At 40.0% G+C, this 25805-nt stretch overlaps 1 protein-coding gene across 1 annotated transcript in view; it reads left to right on the top strand.

The window, feature by feature from the left end:
* LOC126298194 (protein zyg-11 homolog B-like) overlaps positions 1 to 25805 on the top strand; it is a 224423-nt gene that overhangs the window by 111531 nt on the left and 87087 nt on the right. Inside the window, exons 4-5 of the mRNA XM_049989502.1 lie at positions 11904 to 12114; positions 20222 to 20396. Coding sequence (XP_049845459.1) covers positions 11904 to 12114; positions 20222 to 20396 — 386 coding nt within the window. The remainder of the gene's footprint in view (positions 1 to 11903; positions 12115 to 20221; positions 20397 to 25805) is intronic.

The following is a 25805-nucleotide window of genomic DNA, read 5'->3' as shown; positions in this document are numbered from 1 at the left end:
TAAGCACGCCACTTTCAATTTGTGTATGTACGCTGCAGGGCTGTCCCCCATTTCTGCTGTGTCAACGTGGGGAGAAAATTGGCTGATGTCAGGCCACATGTGGAATAAGGACATGCCCATGATATTTCTCAAGTCTAATGAAATAATAAATAATTGTTATGCTCACCATTTGTTGGACTGCAGCCATCCACTATACACTCCTGTCTACCTGTTCCAGCCGTACGAACCCAGGGCACTCCGGGTGGGATCTGAATGCCTCCTGAAAAACATGAAGGTGGCTCTCACCTCCAAGTAGCAGCCGCCGCACCTCAAACTGCTTCGTTAGAGAATAGTTTAGGGAGTGCATTATCTTAGCCAAGATAGACACTGAGTCAATACCCTAGTGATGGGAACAGTCAAATGAAAGCAATTGATTGTCGGAATACAATTGACTTAAGCAGTTGTATTTATATGTATGGGTTGAATTAATCTTTTTTTGTGCGTGAAACGTCTCTGAAAACAACCAATTCAGTCAGTTGTAGCTTTACATATAGTTTGGACTATTATTCATTCATTTCTTTTGAATGAAAACAGATTAAAGGAGCAACCAAATGAAAAGAGTCGATTCAGTTTGTTGTAGTTTTGCATATTGGTTGAATTACTAAGTCTTTCTTTTGAAGTAAAACTTGTATGTTATTTTTCTGTCGATTGGACTATGTGTTAGAGAGCTGTCCAGAGCGGAACCAGTCTTTTCATCATTTAAAACTGATTAAAATATTGCTGTGGATCAAGTTCTTCCAGATGCAGTTAACATCTAACTACTTAAGCTGATGTGTCTCTGATGGTATGAAGTTGAGCATAAAAGTCCGTTGCGAGCACGTGACAAAAAAAGGGACATTTCCAAATTTTAGCGTCTGATTGCATTCCATTTTATTGGGAAGCTGTGATATGATGTCCAGCAATTAAAAATCAGCCATTTGTTTATGTGTAAGGTAAATATATTGTGCAGAAAATTGCATTACCAGCTGTGAATAAATCATACTCGCACACACAAGTCATGTTACATTTTGCAGCCTTTCAAATGTATCAGGTATAGAATTTCACGGGCATGAAGGAGTACTAGTAACATTCACACATTAATACTTCAAATTTCATAGTTCAGACTCTCTCAAGCCCTTGCTCTAAACAGTCTGCAGTCATGTTCTCACCCCCTCCCTCCTCTCTGGACCTCTGTGAGAGACAATCTGATCCTCAGTGCATTTGGTTCTGAGTGGGAGTTTTCACTCGTTCCAGCATTTGTTAAATTATCATTGCTGCCTGCACTGTGGAAACCCCGAGCTTGGCTGACCATATGGTGGCAGGGTTAGGTTGAGGCAGTGGGTTGACATTCAGATGATGCTAAAGGAAACATCATTAATAGTCATACATTTTATTAGTGAAAAACTACAATTCTCATAGCAGTGCTGTGCAGTGGAGCACAGTGCCGCTGATGTAACAGGTGGCCAGTGGCTCGCTTAATGACAGCAGTGAGGCAGGAATGTTGATACTCAGAGTCTGAAGCGCACATGCCCTCTCAGCAGGGCAGCACATGCTGGTAGGCACAGAGACTTGCCATGATTCTTGTAGCAGAAGACAGTGCTCAATATTGGGGCCTGCTCTTGGTAGCAGAGGTGTGCAGCAGCAGTATGCCCAGCTAAGTATAGGTGCTGAAGCTGCTGCACTGCCCTGGACTCTAACTGCTGTTCCCCAAGTCAGAAGATTGGCTGCAGCTGGATGAGCCTGGAGGTAGCCCACCAGCTAGAAACTGCTAAGTCCACTGTGGTGGACTTAAGACCACTTATGGGTACGCCATTGGTGGAGTCCAAGTTGTGTGGTGGGTGCCTGCAGAACCATGTCACTCCGGTGCCTGGCATAGTCCTCCGGCATCTGCTTGTTTTGGTGAAGAACCATTTCCAACCATGTACATCACAACAAGCCTGTAGCTTGGAGGTGTAATAACTGGCCTGCTGATCCCCTGTCTTTCTGCTTTATCAACGTTATTGAGTCACTGGTGTCGAGTTCAAGTGCCCATGTGGAACGTAAATGGTGGTGTTACTGCCACTAATGTAAGGATATTTTGGTCCGCTTCAGGTGTGCCTGCTCCCCTGGACTCTTATATTACACAACAGCACCAAAAAATTTGTCTTATATGAATTCTGTTCATGTCACCTCAGCATTTACCAAAAGAGCATTAAGAGTGATGGTGCAAAGTAGCAGGAAGAGAGAGATGGAGCTTTGGTAAATTTAAACAAAAAATTAATTATTCATTCATTTAAACATAAACTTATAATGTAGCACAAGTTGTTAACCTTTTAAACCAACCACTGGCGTAATTACAAAAAAGTTGTATTGAAATTAATAAAGAAATAAATTAATTTTGAAAACATGCCAATGTTTAGAAATATACTCTTTATTCACCTCTCCTGGAAATAAGATATGTTATTTGTCTCTTAGAAAGGTTGTGGTACATGTATAACCGAAGAGGCTGATAAAGCACGTAAGTGAAATCAATCAAACATGGAGACTGAGTGAAAACATTCATATAAGTGACGTAGCAGTCAGAGACTTGTGCACTTGGTTGCCTCACATTGAGTGAAATCATTCAAACTCGGAGAGTGCATGAAAACATTTATATAGATGACATGCCCACAATGACTAGTTTCATTCAGCTGTTTCATTTGACTGAAAAAAGCTGATTGAACGAAAAAAAATTACCTGGCCAATTGGATGTTAAACTGGTCTCTTGTTCCATCCCTACAATACCCCCCATATTAGTACAATTTTGTATGTTTAGTAGCCCTGCAGGTGATGAAGAAATTGAAAGAATATGTAATGAGATAAAAGTGATTGTTATTGGGATGAAAATTTAATTGTGATTCAGGACTGGAATTTGATGGTAGGAAAAGGAAGAGAAGGAAAAATATACACTCATGCTAGTAAATTAAGGATAATTGCAGAATGTAATGCCACACAATGTGGCACTACACAATACTGGCACTAATAGCATAGGCACATAGGGAACACACACGACGCAGATTTGTAAGTCCACGGTGTTGGTGATAAGTTGAGAAAACTGTCCCGAAATACGTGTGCTACTAAACGCCACTGTTTCCTGCCCATTTACCCCAACATCAGTATGGGATATGATTACCGTGCACACGTACACAGGCCGCACAACTAGTTGGCATACTCTGGATCAGGTGGTCGAGCAGCTGCTGGGGTACAGCCTCCCATTCTTGCACCAGTGCCTGTCGGAGTTCCTGAAGTGTCCTAGGGGTTTGAAGATGTGCAGCGATACATCAACAGAGAGCATCCTAGACATGCTCGATGGGGTTTAGGTCTGGAGAACAGGCAGGCTACTCCATTTGCCTGATATCTTCTGTTTTAAGGTACTCCTCCACGATGGCAGCTCGGTGGGGACGTGCGTTGTTATCCATCAGGAGGAAGATGGGACCCACTGCACCCCTGAAAAGGCATACATACTGATGCATACTGAGCGTTGTTTCACCATGTATCACCATTATCCTTAATTTATGAGCATCAGTGTAGTTGGAAAATGTGGACTGGGGGTTAGATCCCTCAGGGGGCTCAGCATTCGTTTGCTGGGTACAGGCTTGGAGAACCCGGGGTCCTCGAGCTGTGGACTGGTGTGTGCCGCCAGTCTGCTGATACCGTAAGCTCTGGGCATGCTTCAGCGACCACCGTTTGGCGCAACGGTGGAACGTTGTGTGTCTTAGGGACCGGGGATCTTGGCTTGGTTGCCTGGATCGCGAGGACGCCACATACATATATAAAAAAAACCTTCAATCTTAAGGTGTGCTGCGCGCCGATAAGATGCATGGCTGTTGAGGTGGAACAGTCGCTAGCGGGCAACCTCTGGGGAACCTGCCCCACCTCAGTTGTACAAGGCTTATCCAGGCATGCGGGGCTCTGTCTGGATGGACGTAAGTTTCCCTAGCTGCTCGTGGGACGACCATGAAGACAACGAATTCTTCCTCTTTTCCTCCTCCTAATTTTTTGCTGGCTATGTGTGGACCGCTGGTAGGCACTACCGCCCAATCCAACAAGAGGGCTAGGTTAGCCAGTCCTCCTGACTCCGGCGTCAGCAAACGTACAGCAGTTCAGAGTAACAGAGCACATACTGAAAACCAGAATGTGTTTTTAATTATAAAAAGGAAAGAGGGTTTCTTTGAAAAGGTTTTGCCATTCTATATCCAAAAGGGTCTAGAAGGAATAGCTGGAACTTTAAAATCAGTGAAGCGTTTACGGAATGGGACACTGCTTGTTGAAACATCAACTGCTCAGCAAGCAGTTAACATTCAAACAGCTAAAAGCTTGGGGGAATACACTATCGATACAGAGCTTCACAGCACCCTGAACTCCAGTAAGGGTGTTGTTACCTGTAGGGATCTCGCGGACATTCCTGTAGAAGAATTAAAGAGTGGGTGGGCTCAGGAGGGAATTGTTGACATTCAGAACATCATGAAAAGGGTGGATGGGAACCTGGTGAAATCAGACTCCTTCATTCTTACTTTCAATACCCCCAAACTCCCAGAACACGTCAAGGCAGGATTTCTTCGACTAAACGTCTGGTCTTATGTCCCAAACCCAATGCGCTGTTTTAAGTGCCAGCGTTTTGGGCATACAACTCTAGGATGTAAGGAAGAAGTGATGTGTGGCAACTGTAGTAAGGCTGCCCATGACGGAATTGACTGTTCGTCGCCTGTCAGATGTATAAACTGTTCTGAAAGCCACCCTGTTTGGAGTAGGGACTGTAGAATCTTCCTAGAGGAACGTAAAATACAAGAAATAAAAACAACTAAGCGTATCCCCTACAGTGAAGCCAAAAAGATCTTTAAGGCCATGCAGCCCCCCACATTCGTTACGTCCTTTGCTTCCATTGTTCAGAAGCCGCCTCTGAAGGTCGATGCATCTACACAGACGGAGGTTGTTGGTGCTGGCACGAACACGTGCACATGTCAGTGCACTTGCAAGGCAGCAACTGTATCAGAGCCTGTAGCCCCTCCTAGAACAGCAGAGAAAGGTACAGTAGCTCACATTGAAGAGCCCCAGGCATCTCCGACTGCTGAGGCTGTTCCAAAGCCCAGTATGGTCATAAACGCCCCAGCGCCGGTTCCAGCAAAGCCCTCTAAACAAAGGAAAGCACATGTGAAGCAGCACCAACAGATTAAATTGGCTGGTAAACCCTCGGATCATGTTAATGTGGTCCCGCTAGATGCTTCATCAGACTCTTCCCCAGAGCTGATGGAGTCTGAGAATATGGGGCAATCATCTCGCCCCAAGACTGAGCCTCCACCCGCTGCAGTCTCCCCACCTCGGCGGAAAGAGAGGCAGAAAATACAACCACCGTGATGGCTCCCATACTACAATGGATCCTGCAAGGGTTCAGGACACATGTGGAGGAACTACGTCTATTGATTCAGGATAGACCTATGTGTGTATGTCTGCAAGAGACAAATTTCAGTGAAACATACACCCCAGAGCTACGTGGTTATGTCCTCCACAAAAAGGATGACCTGAGTGGACAGAGAGCTCGAGGAGGAGTAGGTATCGTCGTCAACACCGACTACCACTCCTCGCCTCTCTCCCTCACGACGGATTTACAGGCAGTTGCAATATTAGTACATGTGCGCCATATGCTAACAGTATGTTCGCTTTACCTGCCCCCACAAGATGTGCTTGACGAGGAGGCTGTCAGTGATCTTCTTACACAGCTCCCCCACCCCTTCATCCTATGTGGTGATTTTAATGCACACAATATGCTTTGGGGCTCTGTGAGTACTTGCCCCAGGGGTAGAGCAATTGAGAGGATTCTTCTGTCTACCAGTGCCCATTTGCTAAATACAGGTCAAAGCACGCACTTTTGCATTGCAACTGGGTCGTTCTCTGCCATTGATCTATCGCTTTGCTCTCCAGCCATCGCCCACACTGCTGCATGGGAAGTGGTTGATGACTTACATGGCAGCGATCACTTCCCCATCCGGATTCACCTGCCACATGCAGTGGAACCAGAAAGGAAACCACCTCGATGGGTGCTCGGTAGAGCCAACTGGGCACTGTATAGTCAACTCGCCCAGTTTGAACATCGGGTCAATGTCCAGGAATGGGTGGATCATATTACTGAAGAGATCCACCGCGCCAGTGAAGCGTCCATCCTACAGTCCACAGGACAACCAAAGCGGCAGCCTGTCCCTTGGTGGAGCGACGAATGCCGCTGTGCAATCAGGGCTAGGCGGGCAGCTCTGCGTAGGTTCAAATGCCGGCCAACTGTAGAGAACCTTGCAGCTTTTTGGGTGGCGAGGGCAAAGTGTCGTCAGATTATACGAGAGAGCAAGAAGAGGTCGTGGCAGCAGTTCCTTAACACCATTAATCGTTCTACACGAAGTTCCATTGTATGGGAGACCATCAGGAGGATTTCTGGGAGAGGTGGGAGGTGCCCTATGGCTGCTATAATGTGGAATGGTACTCTCCACATGACTCCAAAAGATATTGCCCAGTCTCTGGCGTCTCATTTTGCAGCTATTACTGCAACTGCCAGTCAGAATCCAGCTTTCCAGCCCCACAGAGTGGCTGCTGAGAGGAGCAGTTTTGACTTCCGCTCACCCAATACCGAAGAGTACAACCGCCCATTTTCCACGTGGGAACTGGATTCTGCATTGTGTGGGGCTTGTGATACATCCCCTGGTCAGGATAGAATCCACTATAGCATGCTGCGGCACCTCACAGGGAGAAATAAAGAAATCCTCCTGCGACTTTTTAATCTAGTTTGGATGTCCGGTCACTTCCCCGACTCGTGGCGTGAAGCAATTTTAATTCCTCTTTTAAAACCTGGGAAAGACCGCACGTGCCCGGGTAGTTACCGTAGTGTTGCCCTCACTAGCTGCGTGGGCAAGACCTTGGAGCGGATGGTCAACTGCCGCCTTGTCGGGATGCTAGAATCCAGACAACTCCTTAGTCGCTTTCAGTGTGGGTTCAGGAGGTATCGCTCCACCTTTGATAACCTGGCCCTCCTGGAGGCGGCCATGCAACAGGCTTTCCTGCGCCAGCATCACCTGTTGGGAATATTTTTTGTCATTGAAAAGGCATACGACACTACTTGGACGCATCTTATCATCAGGCAGCTCCACGAATGGGGTTTTCGTGGATGTCTTCCCAATTTTATTCGGTCCTTCCTGTCGCCACGTTATTTTCGGTACCGAGTCGGAGACGTACTGTCTAGTCGCTTTGAACAAGAGAACGGTGTCCCTCAAGGTAGTGTTTTAAGTGTGACGGTCTTTGCTATTGCTATTAATAGTATTACGTCTGTTGTGAAAAGTCCTGTGCAGTGTTCCTTGTTTGTGGACGATTTCTCTGTATTTTGCTCTTCTTCCAGCCTTGCAACGATGACTCGTCAGTTGCAACTCACTCTCCGACATTTGGATGACTGGGCACAGAGGAGTGGTTTTCAGTTTTCAACTGATAAGTCGGTGTGTGTTCTTTTTAACCGTTCTCGTTCTATTTTTGACTTTCCTGAGTTGAGGATGAGGGACACCGTTCTGAATTTTAAAGACACGGTGAAGTTTCTGGGCTTCACTTTTGATTCTAAGCTTACGTGGCTGCCACACATTAAGGAACTGAAAAAAACGGTCTCTTAAGGTGCTGTCTATTTTAAAATGTCTTAGTCACCTCACATGGGGAGCAGACAGGACTTGTCTGCTCCGGTTTTACAGAGCCTTCGTGCGGCCCCTGCTTGATTATGGATGCATGGTGTATGGGTCTTATTTGAAGCTGTTGGATGTGGTGCACCATGAGGGGATTCGGCTGGCCACTGGGGCGTTCAGAACGAGCCCCATACCGAGCCTGTGTGCAGAGGCAGGTGAACCGCCACTTCACCTCCGGCAGCATCTACATGATGCACCAGGCCTATAAAACTTTATCCACACCATACACGCCTGCATACGACACTGTTGCTTGGCCTCCACTGGAAAGGCTTTTTCGCAACCGGCAACGAGCAACAAGGCCCTTTGGGATTCGTGCAAAGGATTGCATTTTAGAGATGGGTGTGACTGGTTTTAATGTTTCATGTCGAGGTTGGAGCAGATACCCACCTTGGCTCCTCCAGAGGCCCAGACTGATTTTAGATTTGCCAAATTTTAAGAAAGACAGTACATCAGATTTTACTTTCAAATCTTTATTTTTTAACATTTTAGATAGGCATCATGGTTTTACAGTAGTATACACTGATGGATCCCAACAGGGGGATTTTCTTGGCTGCTCAGTAGTGTTCCCCGAACGTGTCATCAGGATTCGCCTTCCCCAGGAATACACCGTTTTTTCTGCAGAACTTCACTTTTCTGAAGGCATTGGAGCAGATACGGTGTACTCAGGGCAAAAACTTTCTAATTTGCTCTGACTCAATGGGTGCATTACAGTCACTGCAGAACCTGTACCCAGCGGAGAAGTTGGAACATCTGATTTACGACCAACTGTACATCCTTCAACGACAGGGCAAGCAAGTGTCATTTGCTGGGTGCCAGGGCATGTGGGCATACGGGGAAATGAACAAGCTGATAGAGCTGCCAAGGATGCCTGCAGATTACCGGAGGTGACACAATGTTCTATTCCTTTGCAAGGTATTGTTTCTGTGCTGCGGCGGAAGTGTATGGAATTGTGGGAGGAGGAATGGCTGGCGGTGAGGGAAAATAAGCTGCGGTTGGTGAAACCCACCATCCAGCCGTGGTGTTCCTCCTGCCGGTCACCTAGGCGTAACGAAGTGACCCTTACACGTCTTTGCATAGGGCACTGTCCTCTTACGCATGCCTTCTTACTACGGCGAGAGGAACCCCCCCTGTGTGATGCCTGTGGCGTACGAATCACATTTTATTTGAGTGTGATTTATATCATTCTATCAGGGCGGAAGTTAATATTAGTGGGGATCTGCCCTCGATTCTAGCCGATGACAAGGCGAGTGTCAAGAAAGTTTTAAGGTACTGTGATGTGTCTGGGCTTCAGCCAAAAATTTTAGGTTGGAATTTTTAGTGTGTTGCCGAGTGGCTTACCACTCCTTTTTATACTTGTAATAGGCCAGTTCCAAACATGTGCTGTGTGCTTCATTTTAACAATTTCACCTACGTTCTCTTGCAGTTATCCTCTTTATGTGCTGCATTCCACTTTGCAACTGTTGACGTGCAAACTGCCTATGTAGCCTTTCAATTTTAATTTTAGTCCTCTTTTAGCACTTGCTGCATTTTAGTGACACTCGTCCGTTGTTGTTTCCGTTCGGGTGCTAAAGACTACACTGTTGAGCGCCCATATCCACCATATCCTATCCTATCCCTGAGGGTTAGAACTTTTTGAAGAGCACACTTTAATCATTTCAAACAGTTGGTTTAAGAATCATTAAAGGAGTTTGTATCTGGGGACTCTGCAAGGTTTCAGATAAATTATATAATGGTAAAACAGATTTCAAACCAGATTTTAAGCTACAGAACAACCATAGTTGTTTGGGGGGGGGGGATGTTTAAGGGGGACTAAACATCTAAGGTCATCAGTCATCCAACCACAGTTTATTGCTTATGAACTGCAGAATAAATCTGAAGAAACTGCAGAAAGTTGGGAAGGAATTAAGAAGATGGGACCTGGATAAACTGGAAAAACTGTATGTTGTTGAGAGTTTCATTGGGAGCATTAGGTAATGATTGACTGAATCAGAGGAAAGTAATGCAGTATAAGGCAGATGAGTAGCTTTGAGAGATGAAATAATAACAACAGAGGATCAAATAGTCAGAAAGACAAGGTCCAGTCGAAATCCTTGGGTAACACAGGAGAAAATACAAAAATCTAGTAAGTTAAGCAACCAAATACAGACATCTAAAAAATGAGATCATGTAAATTTTATGGAACCATTCATTTAAAAAGTCATGTTTGCAATATACTGACAATAATTATTAACAGAAGAGTGGTAGAGGCCAAGTTCAGGTGAGTTCAGTTTAGGTTCTGGAGAAATGTAGAAACACATTACACAGCACTTATCTTATGACTTATCTTAGGAAATGGACAGACTTTGACTAGAATACACACTCTGAAATTCTGGAGGTAACAGGGATAAAATATAGTGATGAAAAGTAATCTACAACTTGTACACAAAATAGACAAGTTATGAGAATCAAAGAACATAAAACGGGGAGCAGTAGTTACGGAGGGAGGGTGACAGATTTGTAGCCTATCTGCAGTGTAGTTCAGTCTGTACATTGAGCAAGCAGTAAAGATAATGGAGGAGAAATTTGTAAAGGGAATTAAAGTTCACAAAGAAGAAATAAAAACTATGTGGTTTGCTGATGCCATCGTAATTGTATCAGGAATGCCAAAGGCCTTGAAGGTCAGTTGAATACAGTGGATAAAATCTTTGATGCCAAGGAAATTAGATATGAAAATGAGACACTAAAGTTACTAGATGAATTTTGTTATTTGTGCAACAAAATAACTATGATGGCCAAAAAATGCAGACTGGCAACAGCAAGAAAAGCACTTTTGAAACAGAGAAATTTGCTAACATTAAACTCCAAGTTTTAGGACGTCTGTTCTGAAGTCTTGGAGGTGTGGAGTGCAGCCTTATAGGAAGAGAAATGTGAAAGATAAACTTTACAAATGATAAGAGGATAGATGCTTTTGAAAAGCTAATCTACATAAGAATGTTGACAATTTGATGTTTAGTTTGGGTAGCTAATGAAGAAATACTGAATTGAGTTGGGGAGAAAAGAAATTTATGGCACAACTTGACTAAAAGAAGGGATTGGTTGCTAAGACACATCTTGAGGCATCAAGGAATCATCAGTTTGGCAATGGAGGGAAGTGTGGGTGAATAATTTTACCTGGGTTACTGATTTTGGTTGTGTAACTACGATCATCAGACCGATTTCAGGTCCGCATGAGGAGCCAGTCCACTGAGCCACTGTGTTATTACCAAGTGCTGTTCGTCACTGGGTACCAGTAGGTAATAACACAGTTCATCTACATATACATTTCCCATACACAGATCTTGGTCTACTGGTTAACATCACTGCTTCTAGATCATGAGGTCTTGGGTTTGATTCCCAACCAGGTTGGAGATTTTCTTCACTCAGGCAGTTACTGTTTGTATTGTCCTAATTATTTCATTTCACCTTCATCGACATGTAGTTTTCTGGAGTGGCATCAAATAGAAAGACTTGCACCAGGTAGCCAAACAACAACAGATGGGGTCTTCTGGCCAGTAATGCCATACGATTGTTTTGTTTCATTATAAATTTCAAATGTTCAAATTTGTGTGAAATCTTATGTCATGCTAAGGTCATCAGTCCCTAATCTTACACACTACTTAACCTAAATTATCCTAAGGACAAACACACAGACCCATGCCCGAGGGAGGACTCGAACCTCCGCCGGGACCAGCCGCACAGTCCATGACTGCAGCACCCTAGACCGCTCGGCTAATCCCGCATGGCCATTATAAATTTCCCTAGGTTTGTTATACTGGGAGAAGATATGTTGCTGTCTGCATTATTATTATAATTTCTTCAGTAAACGTGCTTTCTTCTTCTGCCATAGTTAATAATGCTTTCTTTTGTTGCGTTTGTGATATTTAGAGCTTTGAGTTTCATTTTTGTTTTCTATAGAATGTGTTGCATCTCTGCCTGTTGTTTACTGTATTTATAGTTTCATACTGAAGTATTGAGTTTTGAAATTCTGTATCTTGTTTGTCATTAACACCTAAATTCCAACCATACTTTTGTTAATGTATATTGGCTTTCTACCACTATGTTTCACAGCTCCAAAATGATTTTTGTTGTTTTGTATATATATTCAGTGAATACTCACATTATAAGTATGACTCACTTTCTTTTCAGATATTGTGTAGTAGTTGCTCTTTCGAAACTTCGCAACCTACGCTGCTTAAATGTTAGCTGGACAGAGTTTAACCGACATGGGTTGGAAATAGTTACCGAAGACTTGCCATTCCTAGAGAGCTTAGATATTTCTTGCACGAGAGTGGATGATATTGCTCCATTAAAGAAATGCAAAGACAGACTAAAGAGCCTATATATGTATAATTTGAAGGTATGTGTTTATAAAAGTTTGTTAATAATGAAGTAGGATGTGAAAAATGGAAATTTATGTTCTGATAGCAGCATTAATTAATAAATTCAATGAGTCAGAGGTAGTATAATCTTGTAAGTGAAATCAAAATAATATCAGATGTCTGAAGCATTAAGGAAACACTAAGTCAAGCACTTATTTTTTTATATCCCAAAATATCTTCTTAAGCATCTGTTTGGAAAGGAGTGGAAACTGAGTATTACTGATGTGAACATTTGTGGCTAATAGCCCCAAATCATGTCTGTAGTATTCCTCTGTAAAGTGATGGGAACTGTTCAGTGATTACTAATGCCAAAACTTCAGTCCATGAAATATACATCAGAATAACACTAAAGATGATTGTGTGTGGGTTGTGAAGAATGTAGATAGAATAATTCACTTTTCTGGTTTTATAATGAATGGTTATTGACAGTTGTCACACCTGTGGAGTTGAAGAATAAATTTCATGTTTTAAAATTTATGTTGGGCAGCTAAATGTTAATATTAATCAGCCTTATCAGTTGAGAAACAATTGAAAGGGTATATGAACTCCTTAAATGATATATAACTGTGAAGAAGCCTACAGATCTTAGATTATGTCCATTACGAAAGATATATAACTGTGTTGAAGCCTACAGATCTTAGATTATGTCCATTACGAAAGATATAAAATTAAATGCAAGAAAAAAGGTCACATGAATGCTAACTTTCAGGACAAGTAGGAATAAAAAGAAAAACAACAAGATAGCTTGCAGAAGATAAAATTTGAAAAGATGAAAAACAGCATTTTAAAAAGTAAATATAGGGGAGTAGATTGAAAATAGATGCATAGGTGACACAATAATGATATTAACAGAGAGAACTGAAAAATAGTAGAAAAAAAGCAGTTGGGCAACACAAAAACAGACATCAATATAGGAAAATGAAGTAAGATGTAATTAGTGAAAGAAAGGACAAGGTAAGCCACAAATATAAAAGAGAGAGGTAAAAGAAATGTAAATAAATTCTAATTAAAGTAAATTGTGGACAGATGGGGACAAGAACTTTCGAGCTACAAAGTTTTAAGGTACAGGTCTTGGAAGAAAAAAATAAAAGTAATGTGTTTAGTGGCAGTCCTAGCATGCTCTACAACAGAGTAATGAATTTTGTCACCACAGCCTCTGTTGTATTTCATTGTATCAGCTTAGTGGCCATAATGAAAGTTAACAAAGGAAACTGTTGACCAGAAAATAGTATATGTGATAACTGCTGATATATCACTCTTTATGTACTTTGCGACAAAGAAGACAGTGCACCATGAAGAAATTACCCAAATGGTGCAGAAATCGGCAGATCTAATGTACATCAACAGATAAACAAATGATTACAACTTCAGAAAAAATTGAATGATTTATTTAGGAGAAAGTACTTATAAATTCAGCAAGTCAATAACACATTGGTTCACCTCTGGCCCTTATGGAAGCAGTTATTCAGCTTGGCACTGATTGACATACTTATTGGACATCCTCATGATGGATATTGTGCCCCATCCTGTCCAATTGGCACATTATATTGTCAAAATCCCAAAATGCTTCGAGGCCCCTGCTCATAATTCTCCAAACGTTCTCAGTTGGGGAGAGATCTGGCAACTTTGCTTGCCAAGATAGGGATTGGCAAGCATGAAGACAAGCTGTAGTAACTTTCACCATGTGGGGACGGGCATTATATTGTTGAAATATAAGCTCAGGATGGCTTGCTATGAAGGGCAACAAAACAGTGTGTAGAGTGTTATTGATGTACCACTGTGCTGTAAGGGTGCTGCAGATGAGAATCAAAGGAGTCTTGCTATAAAAAGAAATGGCATGGCACCCCAGACCATCTCTCCTGGTTGTCAAGCTGTATGGTGGATGACAGTCACGTTGGTATCCCACTGCTGTCTGGCATGTCTCCAGACACATCTTCAAATTGAGCACCAGTGACCAGTGAATACATGTCCTAAGATGCCCCAGACAGTGGTGGGATCCCAATGTAGCTATCACCCACCATGCAGCCCGACAACCAGGAGTAATGGTCTGGGGTTACATTTATTTTCATAGGAGGATCCCTTTGCTTGTTATCCGGGGCACCCTTACAACTTAGCAGCACATCAACAGTATTCTACGCCCTGGTTTGTTACCCATTATGGCAAACCATCCTGGGCTTACATTTCAGCAAGATAATGCCTGCCCGCATAAGGCGACAGTTTTTACTGCTTGTCTTCATGCTTGCCAATTCCTACCTTGGCCAGCAATGTCTACAGATCTCTCAGATAATTCCTTTGTGGTGCATCATTTTCTCCCTTTCTTTGTTTGTCTCCCCCCCCCCCCCCAACACCACCACCCCCTTAAGAGTGTTGTGGTGAAGAGGGGGGAAAAGCTGCTTAATTGGTTCTGTCTCAGTGCTCATAAATTGTACAGTTGATAATAATTAGATGTAGTAAAACTTCTCTAGTGGAGAAACAATGTCATAAAAATTGAAACAGTAGATAATTGGGGTTTCCCTTTGCAGATGGAATGCAAAATTCCTGTACCCATAACTGTATGGATTTCAGAAAAAAAATATTGTGCATAATATACATTGTTACTTAACCATTAAAGTGCTGGTTCAGCAATGAAATTAACAGAAGGAATCAGCCATGACCACATTAGAAGTAGCACTCTGCCATAATATGTAGCAATTTTGAAAATAATGATTTTGAAATAGGGATTTTAGAACCAAAGTTTTTTTCATATTTTCTGTCAAATGTGGGTTAGTAATGAGTTTTAGTGTGAGGCAAATAGATTTTGGTCCTACCAGCTACAAATTGATGGTTCTAAGAGTATGCCAATTTGAGCTTAACTCTGGCAGCTTACTGTGTGTTGTTTCTCTAACACACCACAAAGTGAAATGGAAACTCTGGCAGCTTACTGTGTATCGTTTCTCTAACACACCACAAAGTGAAATGGAAACTTTGAACCAGTGAAAGATGATGGAATGACTTTTGATACATATGCCATAGTCAGACACATAATTACAGGTGTGGTACCCTGAACTGTGTCTGAGCCAGCCATATTTAAGTATTTCCTAAAACAGTCTCGACTAAAATAGTTCTTTTGAGAAAGTTGAAGCGTACCTCCTCCCTTTACTTTTACACTTCCTGTAGTGGCTATACACTGAGGTGACAAAAGTTATGGGCTAGTGACATGCACGTATACAGATGGTGTTAGTATAATGTGCACAAGGTAAAAATGGGCACGCATTGGTGGAGCTGTCCCTTGTACTCTGGTGAGTCATGTGAAAAGGTTTCTGAAGTGATTATGGCCACACTACAGGAATTAACAGACTTTGAACATGGAATGGTAGTTGGAGCTAGATGTATGGAACATTCCATTTTGGAAATCATTACAGGATTCAATATTCCAAGATTCACAGCATCAACAGTGTGCTGAGAATACCACATTTCAGGCTTTACCTCTCACCGAGGATAACATAGTGGCAACAACTGAGAGCAGCAGCATTTACGTAGAGTTTTTAGTGCCAACAGACAAGCAACACTGCATGAAATGACCACAGAAATCAATGTGGGACATACAACAAACATATCCATTAGGACAGTGAAATTTGGTGGTAATGGGCAATGGTAGCAGAGGACTAACGCGAGTGCAGTTGCTAACAACATAACATCGCCTATAGCACCTCTCCTGGGATCGTGACCATATCGGTTAGACCCTGGACAACTGGAAAAACATTCCTTGGTCAGATGAGTCTCAATTTCAGTTGTTAAGAGCTGTTGGTGAGGTTAAAGTGTGGCACAGACCCCGTGAAGTCATGGACCCGAGTTGTCAACAAGGCACTGTGCAAGTTGGTGCTGGCTTCATAATGGTTTGGGCTGTGTTTTTGTGGAATGTACTGTGTACTCTGGTCCAATTAAACCAATTGTTGAATGGAAATGATAATGTTTGGCTACTTGGAGACTATTTGCAGCCCTTCATAGATTTCATGTTCACAAAAAAATGATGGAATTGTTATGGATGACAACGTGCCATGTCAATGGGCCACAGTTGTTCTTGATTGGTTTGAACATTCTGGACAATTGGAGTGAATGATTTGACTACCCAGATTGCCTGACTTGAATCCCATTGAACATTTATGAGACATAATTGAGAGATCAGTTTGTGCATAAAATCGTGCACCGGCAACACTTTTGCAGTTATGGACTGCTATAGAGGCATCATTGCTCAATATTTCTGCAGGAGACTTCAAATGACTTGTTGATTCCATGCCACGTCGAGTTGCTGAACTATGCCAGGCAAAAGGAGGTCTTATATGATGATATGAGGTATACTATGACTATTGTCACCTCACTGTAATTATTTTGCTGGATTCTTCTGTTTGCTGATCCACGTTGTGACCAAAGAATGACTAGGTCAAGTTGGTGAACCATAGTTGTAACTCAAACCTTATTTATTCATGAAGAATGCAGTTACAGTTATCACTTATGTAAAAATACATTCTTAGTATAACTGTGTGTCACAATTAGACTCTGATATAAGAGGGACGGTTCATTTACATTCTAACCAGTCTGCGACTCACACAGAAGTGGTGTGTTTGGCCTCTTACTCTGTGTGCTTTCTGAAAGGCATTGTTGGCACCAATCATAAAGTTTAAATTATGGGATGTGTTGCATTTGTACCCTGTACAATAACCATTATATGTAAGGGTACTGTAACCTTATAAAGACTGTAGCCAGTATCCACAGTAATTTTCAGAATGTCTTGAAAGACATCATGTTTACAGCAGTGACTGTTAAACTTTTTATTTTCACTATTGCAATTTCGGCCTTAGGCCATTATCAAGTGCAGCTAGAATATGAAATGTTTATAAAATATTTTACAAAAATTGTTGTGTATTTTGACATTTGGCGGATTACACAAAATGAAAAATGCAGCTGTGTAACATGTTTCCTTACATGTTTTGGCTTTAAGCCATGTCTACTTTATACAAGCTGACACATTTATTGTCATTGTCATTTGCTGTTATATACATTCGTAATGCTGCTAAGTAGTGTGAGCACACATGTCCATATGTCGTAAAACAGCACAGTATGTACATACATGTGTTTGTTCCACCATCACTAGTAACTTTTGCACTAAACCACAGCAGCGAACTACTGTTTACAGGCTACTGGTAGCCGTTTTGGCACGTAAACAGATTACAGATATTGTTTCTGTTCTGAGTACAGCGCCGTTGCAGTCCAGTGACTGTACTAGCAAGCATGGAGTTATGCATTCGTTTTACAATTGTGGGACATACTACAATTTCTTACAAAACCTATTCTTAATGTTAGATGGGTGTAGGAACAGGACATAATTTATTTTGTCATAGGTTTTTTAAAAACTTCGTAGTTAAAATACATGACGGTTTTACACCGTTTAATTAAAACACATTTGGTGTGACACTCTGTCAACTTTACACATATTTTAAGCACACAGATTGATCATCGACATATAGGCATAAATTCAGGTACATACAAGATGTAGTATTATAGGCAGTCGTCGTTGCATAACTAAATTAATCATACAAGTACTACACATTGTCGTTTTGACGAGATTTCGTCATTTTATGATATTCACAATATAATGTTTTTATTACGTTAGCCTAAGTAGTGAATATTGGCTGTGTTCATTTATAGAATAGTGTCTTTTTGCATTTAGAGTTGGGTGCATAAAATTGGGAACTTAGTGCCATATGTCTACAGATATTAATAGTGTTTGATGATTACGTACCTTCTTAATACTGCCTCCCCCCCCCTTCTCAAGCTACTGTTTGTGGGTACATCGTAAGATCTAGTAAAAATTATCTAGGTATCGTTTATTTCTCAATTTGGCACCTCTATGTTTAGCAAAAACTTAAGTGAAAATAAACACACTGTTACTATCATAGATTCAGCCCTGACAGTACTACATGCTGTACCCAGAGGAAGAGTCATAAGCATCCTTAAAGACATGGAAATATACAATCACTTAAAAAATGATCCTGATAATCTTTTAAATGACCAAACCGAATTGAGAAATAAACAATACCTAGATAATTTTTACTCGATCTTATGATGTACCCCCATAGTAGCTCAGGTAAAAAAAAAAAAAAGGGAGGTTTGGGGGGGGGGGGGGGAGGCAGTATTTAGGAGGTACGTAATCATCAAACACTATTGATATCTGTAGACATATCTTTGTCTACATACAGCAAACCTTACATTGAAAACACATGTAGCTAAATATGAAAATTTTCAAGATTGTTTAGTTTCTTTCAGCACAGGGATTCAGTCCTTTCTCAGCTCCATCATTTGGATTATTTATTTATGCTTTCCTCGATACTGCAAGGGATATTATTTGGCAGGAGGACAGGAAAAGCATGTACTCAGCCTTGGGAGGCCAATTAAGCAGCTGTTTGAAAGAGAAACAGGGGCTCCAAGGTCAGGAAATCTTACCACAGCTAGGTGAGCAGTGTGTTGACCCCATGCTCATACATACTGCATCCATATTATCCCATATGGCAAAGGATGACACATTGACTGGTTAGCACTGCATGATCCTCTGCACCTGATTATGGAGTGATTGACTTTTATTCTCCTTAAAGTGCAGCTGTTTCAGTCATTAACTTCTTAAAAAATTAATTCCATTTTCTTTAGAAAATTTGCACAATTTATATCATAATTATGTGGAAAAAGTCAGTTTACACACTGTGTAGATGATTTATTTGTATGTGTTGCTACATGCTAGCTGTTTACCAGTCACTAAATACCATAATCACATTAAATTTGATAGCAAAATTTAATATGCTGTACTGTGGCACTATAGTCATGTTATTAGTGAAACAAATGTTACAGCTGATGTGAACACATTTGGCAGCAACACTATACATTCTACTAGTTTTTAATTATATGCCACTCCTTCTTGATGTTGATCTGTCGCCCGCAGTACCTGGGCACGAATATGTAGGCGAGATGGAGAGTGAAATACGTGGCATACGCAGTTTCACATATTTATATTAAAAAATTCCTTATCACTTCAGGTTTCTGATTCCTTGCTAAACACTGTGGATCGTCCCTGACCACCAGGAGCTCTGACGCTTGTTTTGCAAAGAGAAGCTTATGTAGTAAAGTGCAATGTTTTTAAATTCATTCTTTAGCATGAGGACCAACCATACTTTATTTTAAAAGTGATTATAAAGAAGTACACTCGTTCAAGAATTTTATCAGATTGCCTGATTAATTCTGGACTGTTGCATGCATTTTATAAACAAATGTTATGAAGAGAAGTTTAACATTGGGAGTCTTTTAACCATACTATGTACTAATATGGTGTAGGGGTACTCCCATATTATGAGGTATGGCATTGTAATCATGTGGAACAGCTGTGATGGCTATACTTACTTTTGTTGTTGATAGGTTCCGCCTTAAGCAAACACAATTGTTTCCTTCTTCTGTACTCATACTTGTGTCACTGAAGTTACAGCATCTTCAGTTGGTTTTTTATTTGCTTTCTGCCACTTCCACTCATGATGCAGTAACTTCAGCAAATCTTGTCTGAGTAAAAAAGAAGAAATAGTTGTGTTTTCTCAAGACAGAACCTGTCCAACAACAAATTTGATTTCGAGCAAACATGGACACAAAAGTGAGCATCATCCTAATGGGTATACTTGTTAATAAATATTTAATTCATGAAGTAATCTGGTTGACATGCATAGATTAGAAATTTCCTATGGGTCATGTAAGAAGGTAAGTGTGATTGTGCCATGAATTAATTTTTTTAACAATTTCTTCCAATGCTATGTGCCTTTTTGTTGCGGTGTCAAATATTGTAGTTATCATGATTTGGGACTAGTGTTGAAGAGAAATTAAATTTGAATTTATGTTTGACACCTCGATTTAAGTTTACTGTTGTATTTCATCCCCTCTGGCAAGTTCTTTGATTCTCTCGGCATTGTTGTGCCTGTAGGCCTCTTCCAAAAGAACCAGTCATTTGTTCCTCTAGAATAAGCAGAGCACCAGACAGCTTTTAGACAATTATTTCATTAATGTTTTTTTTTTCAGTTGATGACAAATGATGTACCTGTTCTATTCGAGTTACAAGAATTAAGGGTTTTGGATTTCTCAGAGGAAAAGGAAAATCATGGATTTGAACTTTTTCCAGCACTGCAAGAGAAAGCCACTGTGCTACTTAAAGGTGTTGATAAAATGCCTCATTTAACTTACCTTGATATATCTGGTAAGTTCTAAGAAAATAATTTCTGGTTGGGTATTAAATTCAATTAAACTAATTTCAGATTACTGCCTCTTCACATACCTAGAATGTTGCTAGGATTATTAGTTCAACATCAGTATGTATTAGGATTATTGTTTCCCAGAAGTTAATTTTCGCTACAACTGCAGAGAAATCAGTATTCATTGTTTTATCTGTTTGTAGTGTCACATATTCATAATTTTATGAAATTAGATCTCAGTGGCATACATTAAGGTTTTCCTTTCTGTCCGAAATATGATAAGCAGCATCAGGGATTATTCTGAAATTCCAACAAGCTTAAAGTGATTTGCATTTTTGTAAGATGCTCGTGAGTGAGTAGCATGAACTATTTTGCAGCTGACAGTAATTACTGTAAAGTGACTTACCTGTGAATTCAAACACAAGAAAGTCTAGGCTGGAATATCAACAATTATGAAAAAGGCAGAGTGCAACTCACAGTAAATATGACACATTGAGTTGCAGACAGGAACAACAAAAAGAAGACTATTACACACTAAGCTTTCAGCCAAAGCCTTCTTCAAAAAAGGAGGGAAAACACACACATCCACACAAGCAGGCACCTCTCATGCAGGCATGGCTGCTGCCTGTGGCTGCTGTAGCCAGATTTCTGCAGTGAAAATTTACTTCTGACAGCCATTTATGGAGATAGAGTGGTGTACTTAGAATGAATTCAATTAGTCCACAAATAGCAAACTAGGCTGATGAAATCAAGTCTGGTAAATTTGTTAGCTAAAAAAATCAAAGACAGAAACTATGGTAGTTGTGTCATTTGATTGTGAAGGCATTGTTAATTGATAACCAATGGCTGAAGGGGCAATGAGAAATTCACAAGCAAACTAGTCCACTGCTTAAAAGAAATATGTTGATTACACTAGATATGTTTGAAAGTACAAAATGAATTTCTTTCCGTCATGTGCTAATGGTGATGGAGAAATTACTGCATAACACATTGTAATCGCAGACATCTACCTCCAGACTGGCAAATATAGCACCAACATAGTTGTTTCTTTTCTTCCAAAGTCCATAGCTGCTGTTAAAGGCATAATGTTTGTAAAATTAAATATACCATAACCAACACCTTATGCTCAATTTCAAAAGAAAAAGTTAGAAGACCATTTTAGAGGCACTTCAAAAGAACCTTTGAAAGGTAAAGGAATGTGTAGGAGAAAATATTTAGAGAAATCTCTGATTGTATTGTGTATTAAGAGGTAGCCATTTCTAGATTTGATCTATTTCATTGTAACTCAGCTGAACCGCATGCTATATATGTTATAATTTTTCATGTCAGTTTTGGAATTGTCTTCTGTTTTCTCAAAAGCATATGTTGCGTTGAGACAGACACAGTAGTCTTACAGGTTTATACATTAACTTTTGATCTGATGAAAAACTCCATATAAAGCATTTAAAATACAACTGTAAAGGTTTTGTGGTTATGCTAAGTGCAAATGTGATTGATTGAAAGGATGTAGTCAGTTTCTGGTATAATCCTCCCACATTTACAGTGTTTGCTTGCCATTTTTCTTGTTAGAGGTATTAGGATTACACAGGGGAAATAATTAGTTTTTGAGAGCTACTTCTCGTAGCCTCAGATGTGTACTTTAATTTTTGTAAGAAGCCCATTTTTGGTGACAAACTTAAATGTCACCAAGTGCAAGGACAGGTATAAATACAGAGCGGAAAGCACATTTTTTGAATAAATTAGGATTATGTGTGTGCCAATGAAAGAATACAGTATACCAAAACTACAATCATCTTTCTAGTCTTAAGTGAACTTGCATATCAGTTAGCTTGCACAGAATGATTTTTTGTCAGTGCATTCCAACTCATATCACCTCCTGGTTGGAACTAGTGTCCCCAAGCTGTTACTACACACTGCAGAAATATACATGCACAAGATTTATTTATTTACACTTTGCTGTATTAAACCCAGCCCTCTTTTGTGTCTAATAAAGTAGGTCAATGAATACCTTCATTACACTGAATATCCTGTATACAATAAATTTATTATTCTTAACTCTAATAATATAACACTAAAGATAACATTTTTGTACAATATAAGTTAACAGAAATCTGATATGTAGTTCCATAGATGCCCTTTACTACGTGGATATCTTTTGTCTAGAGTGTTGCCTGTTTCAAGTGGAAGCATCCCCTAAATCTATATTATCTACATCTGTGCTGCATATATTATTCTAATGTGAAGAGACATTCGTTTAGTGGATACCTCGGCATATTTAAAGCTTTTATAATGCTGTGTGGGCTCTTTGCATACTACTGATCAATGTTGATTTTTAATTGTGTTACAAATAGCCTTCCACTTCATGTTGACTTGGCAAAAGCATGAATCGGTACAACTCCATTGCTGGCTAAACATACTGTTGTATGACATAAGTTCAACTAAATTACTTTCACATATCCTACTAATGTCAAGATAGTTCGTGCAATACACATAACAGTTTGTTTATCATACATTGTTTGTGTGTTACTTGTTATACTTCTACTGATCACCTTTCATGTGAGGCTGAGCTGTCTAAGCTCACAACTGCATTGTAACTACCTGTTGTTGATTCATTAACTACTTCTTTCATGCACACATCCTCACCAGTGTCATTTGCATGTCACACTACAGCCCTCACTGGCAGACATGTTCCACCACTGATGTCTTGACTTTCAGTTGCCGCTTATACTGCTCATAGGACCAATTGTATAAAGCATTTGACTATAGATTAACACTGCAAATGACCTCAGGTCAAGCTTCACTCAGAAATCTGCATTGTATAAACATTAATCCCAGATTATATCGTGGTGAAGTAGGATCAACTTTAACTGGCGAAAATTCACAGACTAATGTCAGGTTCAAGTGTAATCATCAGTTTACAATGGAGTGACTTTACTAAACAGCACTTCTGTTTTGTGCAAATACAAATTGAAATAACAAAGAAATTGTTATTAACATGCAAATATGTAACTACACCACACCCAAACTGCTGAAGCTCGAATATTTTTATTTTTATTGTTTTTCCCCCCTTTTGTATAAGGTTAGGTTTAGTGACTTACCAGCTATGTATATAATGAGTGCAGATAATAATTTAACATATAACAATTCATGGAGACATCTCGCAATTTATGTGATTAATTTCAAGTCATTTTATACACACCCAAGAGCAGTATAAGAAAGGAAAATTTGCAGTGAACTATTACATATGTTAGTAATGACAACAGCCAATATTGATAGAATGTCTAAATAAATGTGACCTCTTGGCTCTCTTAGCAGCAACTATACAACACATATTAATTTTTGAACTATTGAACACATGACTAAACTGCTGTGACAACTGCATGAGCATTGATGAATCAAGAAGAAATAAGCAAATTAAATGAGTTGTTTAGCAAGTTGTTGTATATCAGGCATCATCCATACAGCTGTTTTGGTAGATCAGGGCTAGCATTTTGGTTTCTTGTATTAAGGAACTCAGGTTCAAATGCAGGTCAATAGAAGAATTTTTTTTCCATTTGATACTACTTTCTCTGCTGTATTGGCCATAATGATAATTCTGAAACCACATAACTCTTTCCATTTTCCGAACATTCTGGGGCACTGTGGTTGGCAGCATTCTATGTGCAAGAAACTTACATGATGTGAATTATGGTACATTGTTTCCTTTCATTTACTTTGCAGACATATGAGTATTCCTATGTGTTTGCTGAGAACAACAAGGGGCAAACTCAGTCTCGAAATTAAGTAATAAATCATTTAAATATGACTGCACAGCTGTTAGAACTAAGGTTGAGGGAGTATGAATCTGCTGAAACCACAAAAAGAAACCAGCCACTGACTACAATCTGCATGCTTTTTTACATTAAGATTTTGTGCTACAGGAAGCTTTCAGGTAATGGTTGGCGATTTGTTCCAACAGATGTAGCAACACTTCATAGAGTTGTCCTCAAGGTATTAGTCTGTATTGTGTGACTGAAGAAACAATTTATCAAAACACCTATAAAAGAAAATAACATGACGAAAATGTAGCATGCTTTTTATCAAATATCATGTTTTCGTAGTATTTTAGGCTCTGTGGGATGTACCCCTATCCCAGTTGTAGCTCCTGATGGCAAAAATGCAGATATTTAGGCATTACCACTGATGGTTTTCATTAAACGTACAAGCAGTCTCAGACGCTAAGCTTAATCAAAGCATATTAAAACGTATAAAAGCATTGCATGTAACTTCAGGATGAAAATCTTTCTATGTAGAAAGTCCAGAGCCAACATAAAGTGAAATTAAGAGGAGTTACAATGCAGTGAGTGCAGAATTTATTAGAAATGTATTTAAAAAAAGTTATGCCTTTTCCGTGTTGGTCATAGTAACTGACATTTTGTTAGAACTTTATTTTTAGAAAGGTTTGAAGCTACTCTACAATACATTACTTTTTCAAGAATTTTGGATAAGGCAGTCAGAAGAGGGATTGGGTGGTAGTTGTTGACATCAAAGGTATCCCCTTTTTTATGCAGTGGTTTAACAATGGCATACTTCAGTCTATTTGGGAAAATACCCTGCTTCAGAGAGCTATTACGTATGTGGCTAAGAATCCCACTTATTTCTTGGGAACAAGCGTTTATTATCCTGCTGGAAATGCCATCAATTCCATGTGAGCTTTTATTCTTGAGAGAGTTTATCATCTTTCTAATTTCAGAAGGAGAGGTGGGTGGAATTTCATTTGTATCAAATGGTGTGGGTAAGGCCTCTTCCATTAACAGCCTTGCTTCTTCTAATGAACATTTAGATCCTATTTTCTCTACAACATTTAAAAAATGATTATTGAAAATGTTTTTGACTTCCGGCTTGTTGTTTTTCAAGTTTCCATTTGCTTTGACAGTAATGCCATCATCCTGTACACTTGGTTGCCCTGTCTCCCTTGTAATAACATTCTGATTTGTTTTGATTTTGTTATCAGAGGTATTAATCTCAGACATGGTGCACAGGCTTCTGGACTTTTTAATTACCTTTCTTAATGTAGCACAGTAGTTTTTATAATATTTGGCTGTTTCTGGGTCATTACTCTTTCTTGTTGTTATATACAGTTCCCTTTTGTGGTTACAAGATATTTTTATTGCTTTACTAAGCCAAGGTTTTTTGCATGGTTTCTTATAATTAGATTTAACTTCTTTCTTGGGGAAACACTTTTCAAATTCTCTTACAAGTGTATCATGAAATAAGTTATACACTCCTGGAAATTGAAATAAGAACACCGTGAATTCATTGTCCCAGGAAGGGGAAACTTTATTGACACATTCCTGGGGTCAGATACATCACATGATCACACTGACAGAACCATAGGCACATAGACACAGGCAACAGAGCACGCACAATGTCGG

The sequence above is a fragment of the Schistocerca gregaria genome, chromosome X (assembly GCF_023897955.1).
Source record: "Schistocerca gregaria isolate iqSchGreg1 chromosome X, iqSchGreg1.2, whole genome shotgun sequence".
NCBI classification, from domain to species: Eukaryota; Metazoa; Arthropoda; class Insecta; order Orthoptera; family Acrididae; genus Schistocerca; species Schistocerca gregaria.
This window is presented reverse-complemented; position numbering and strand designations above follow the sequence as displayed.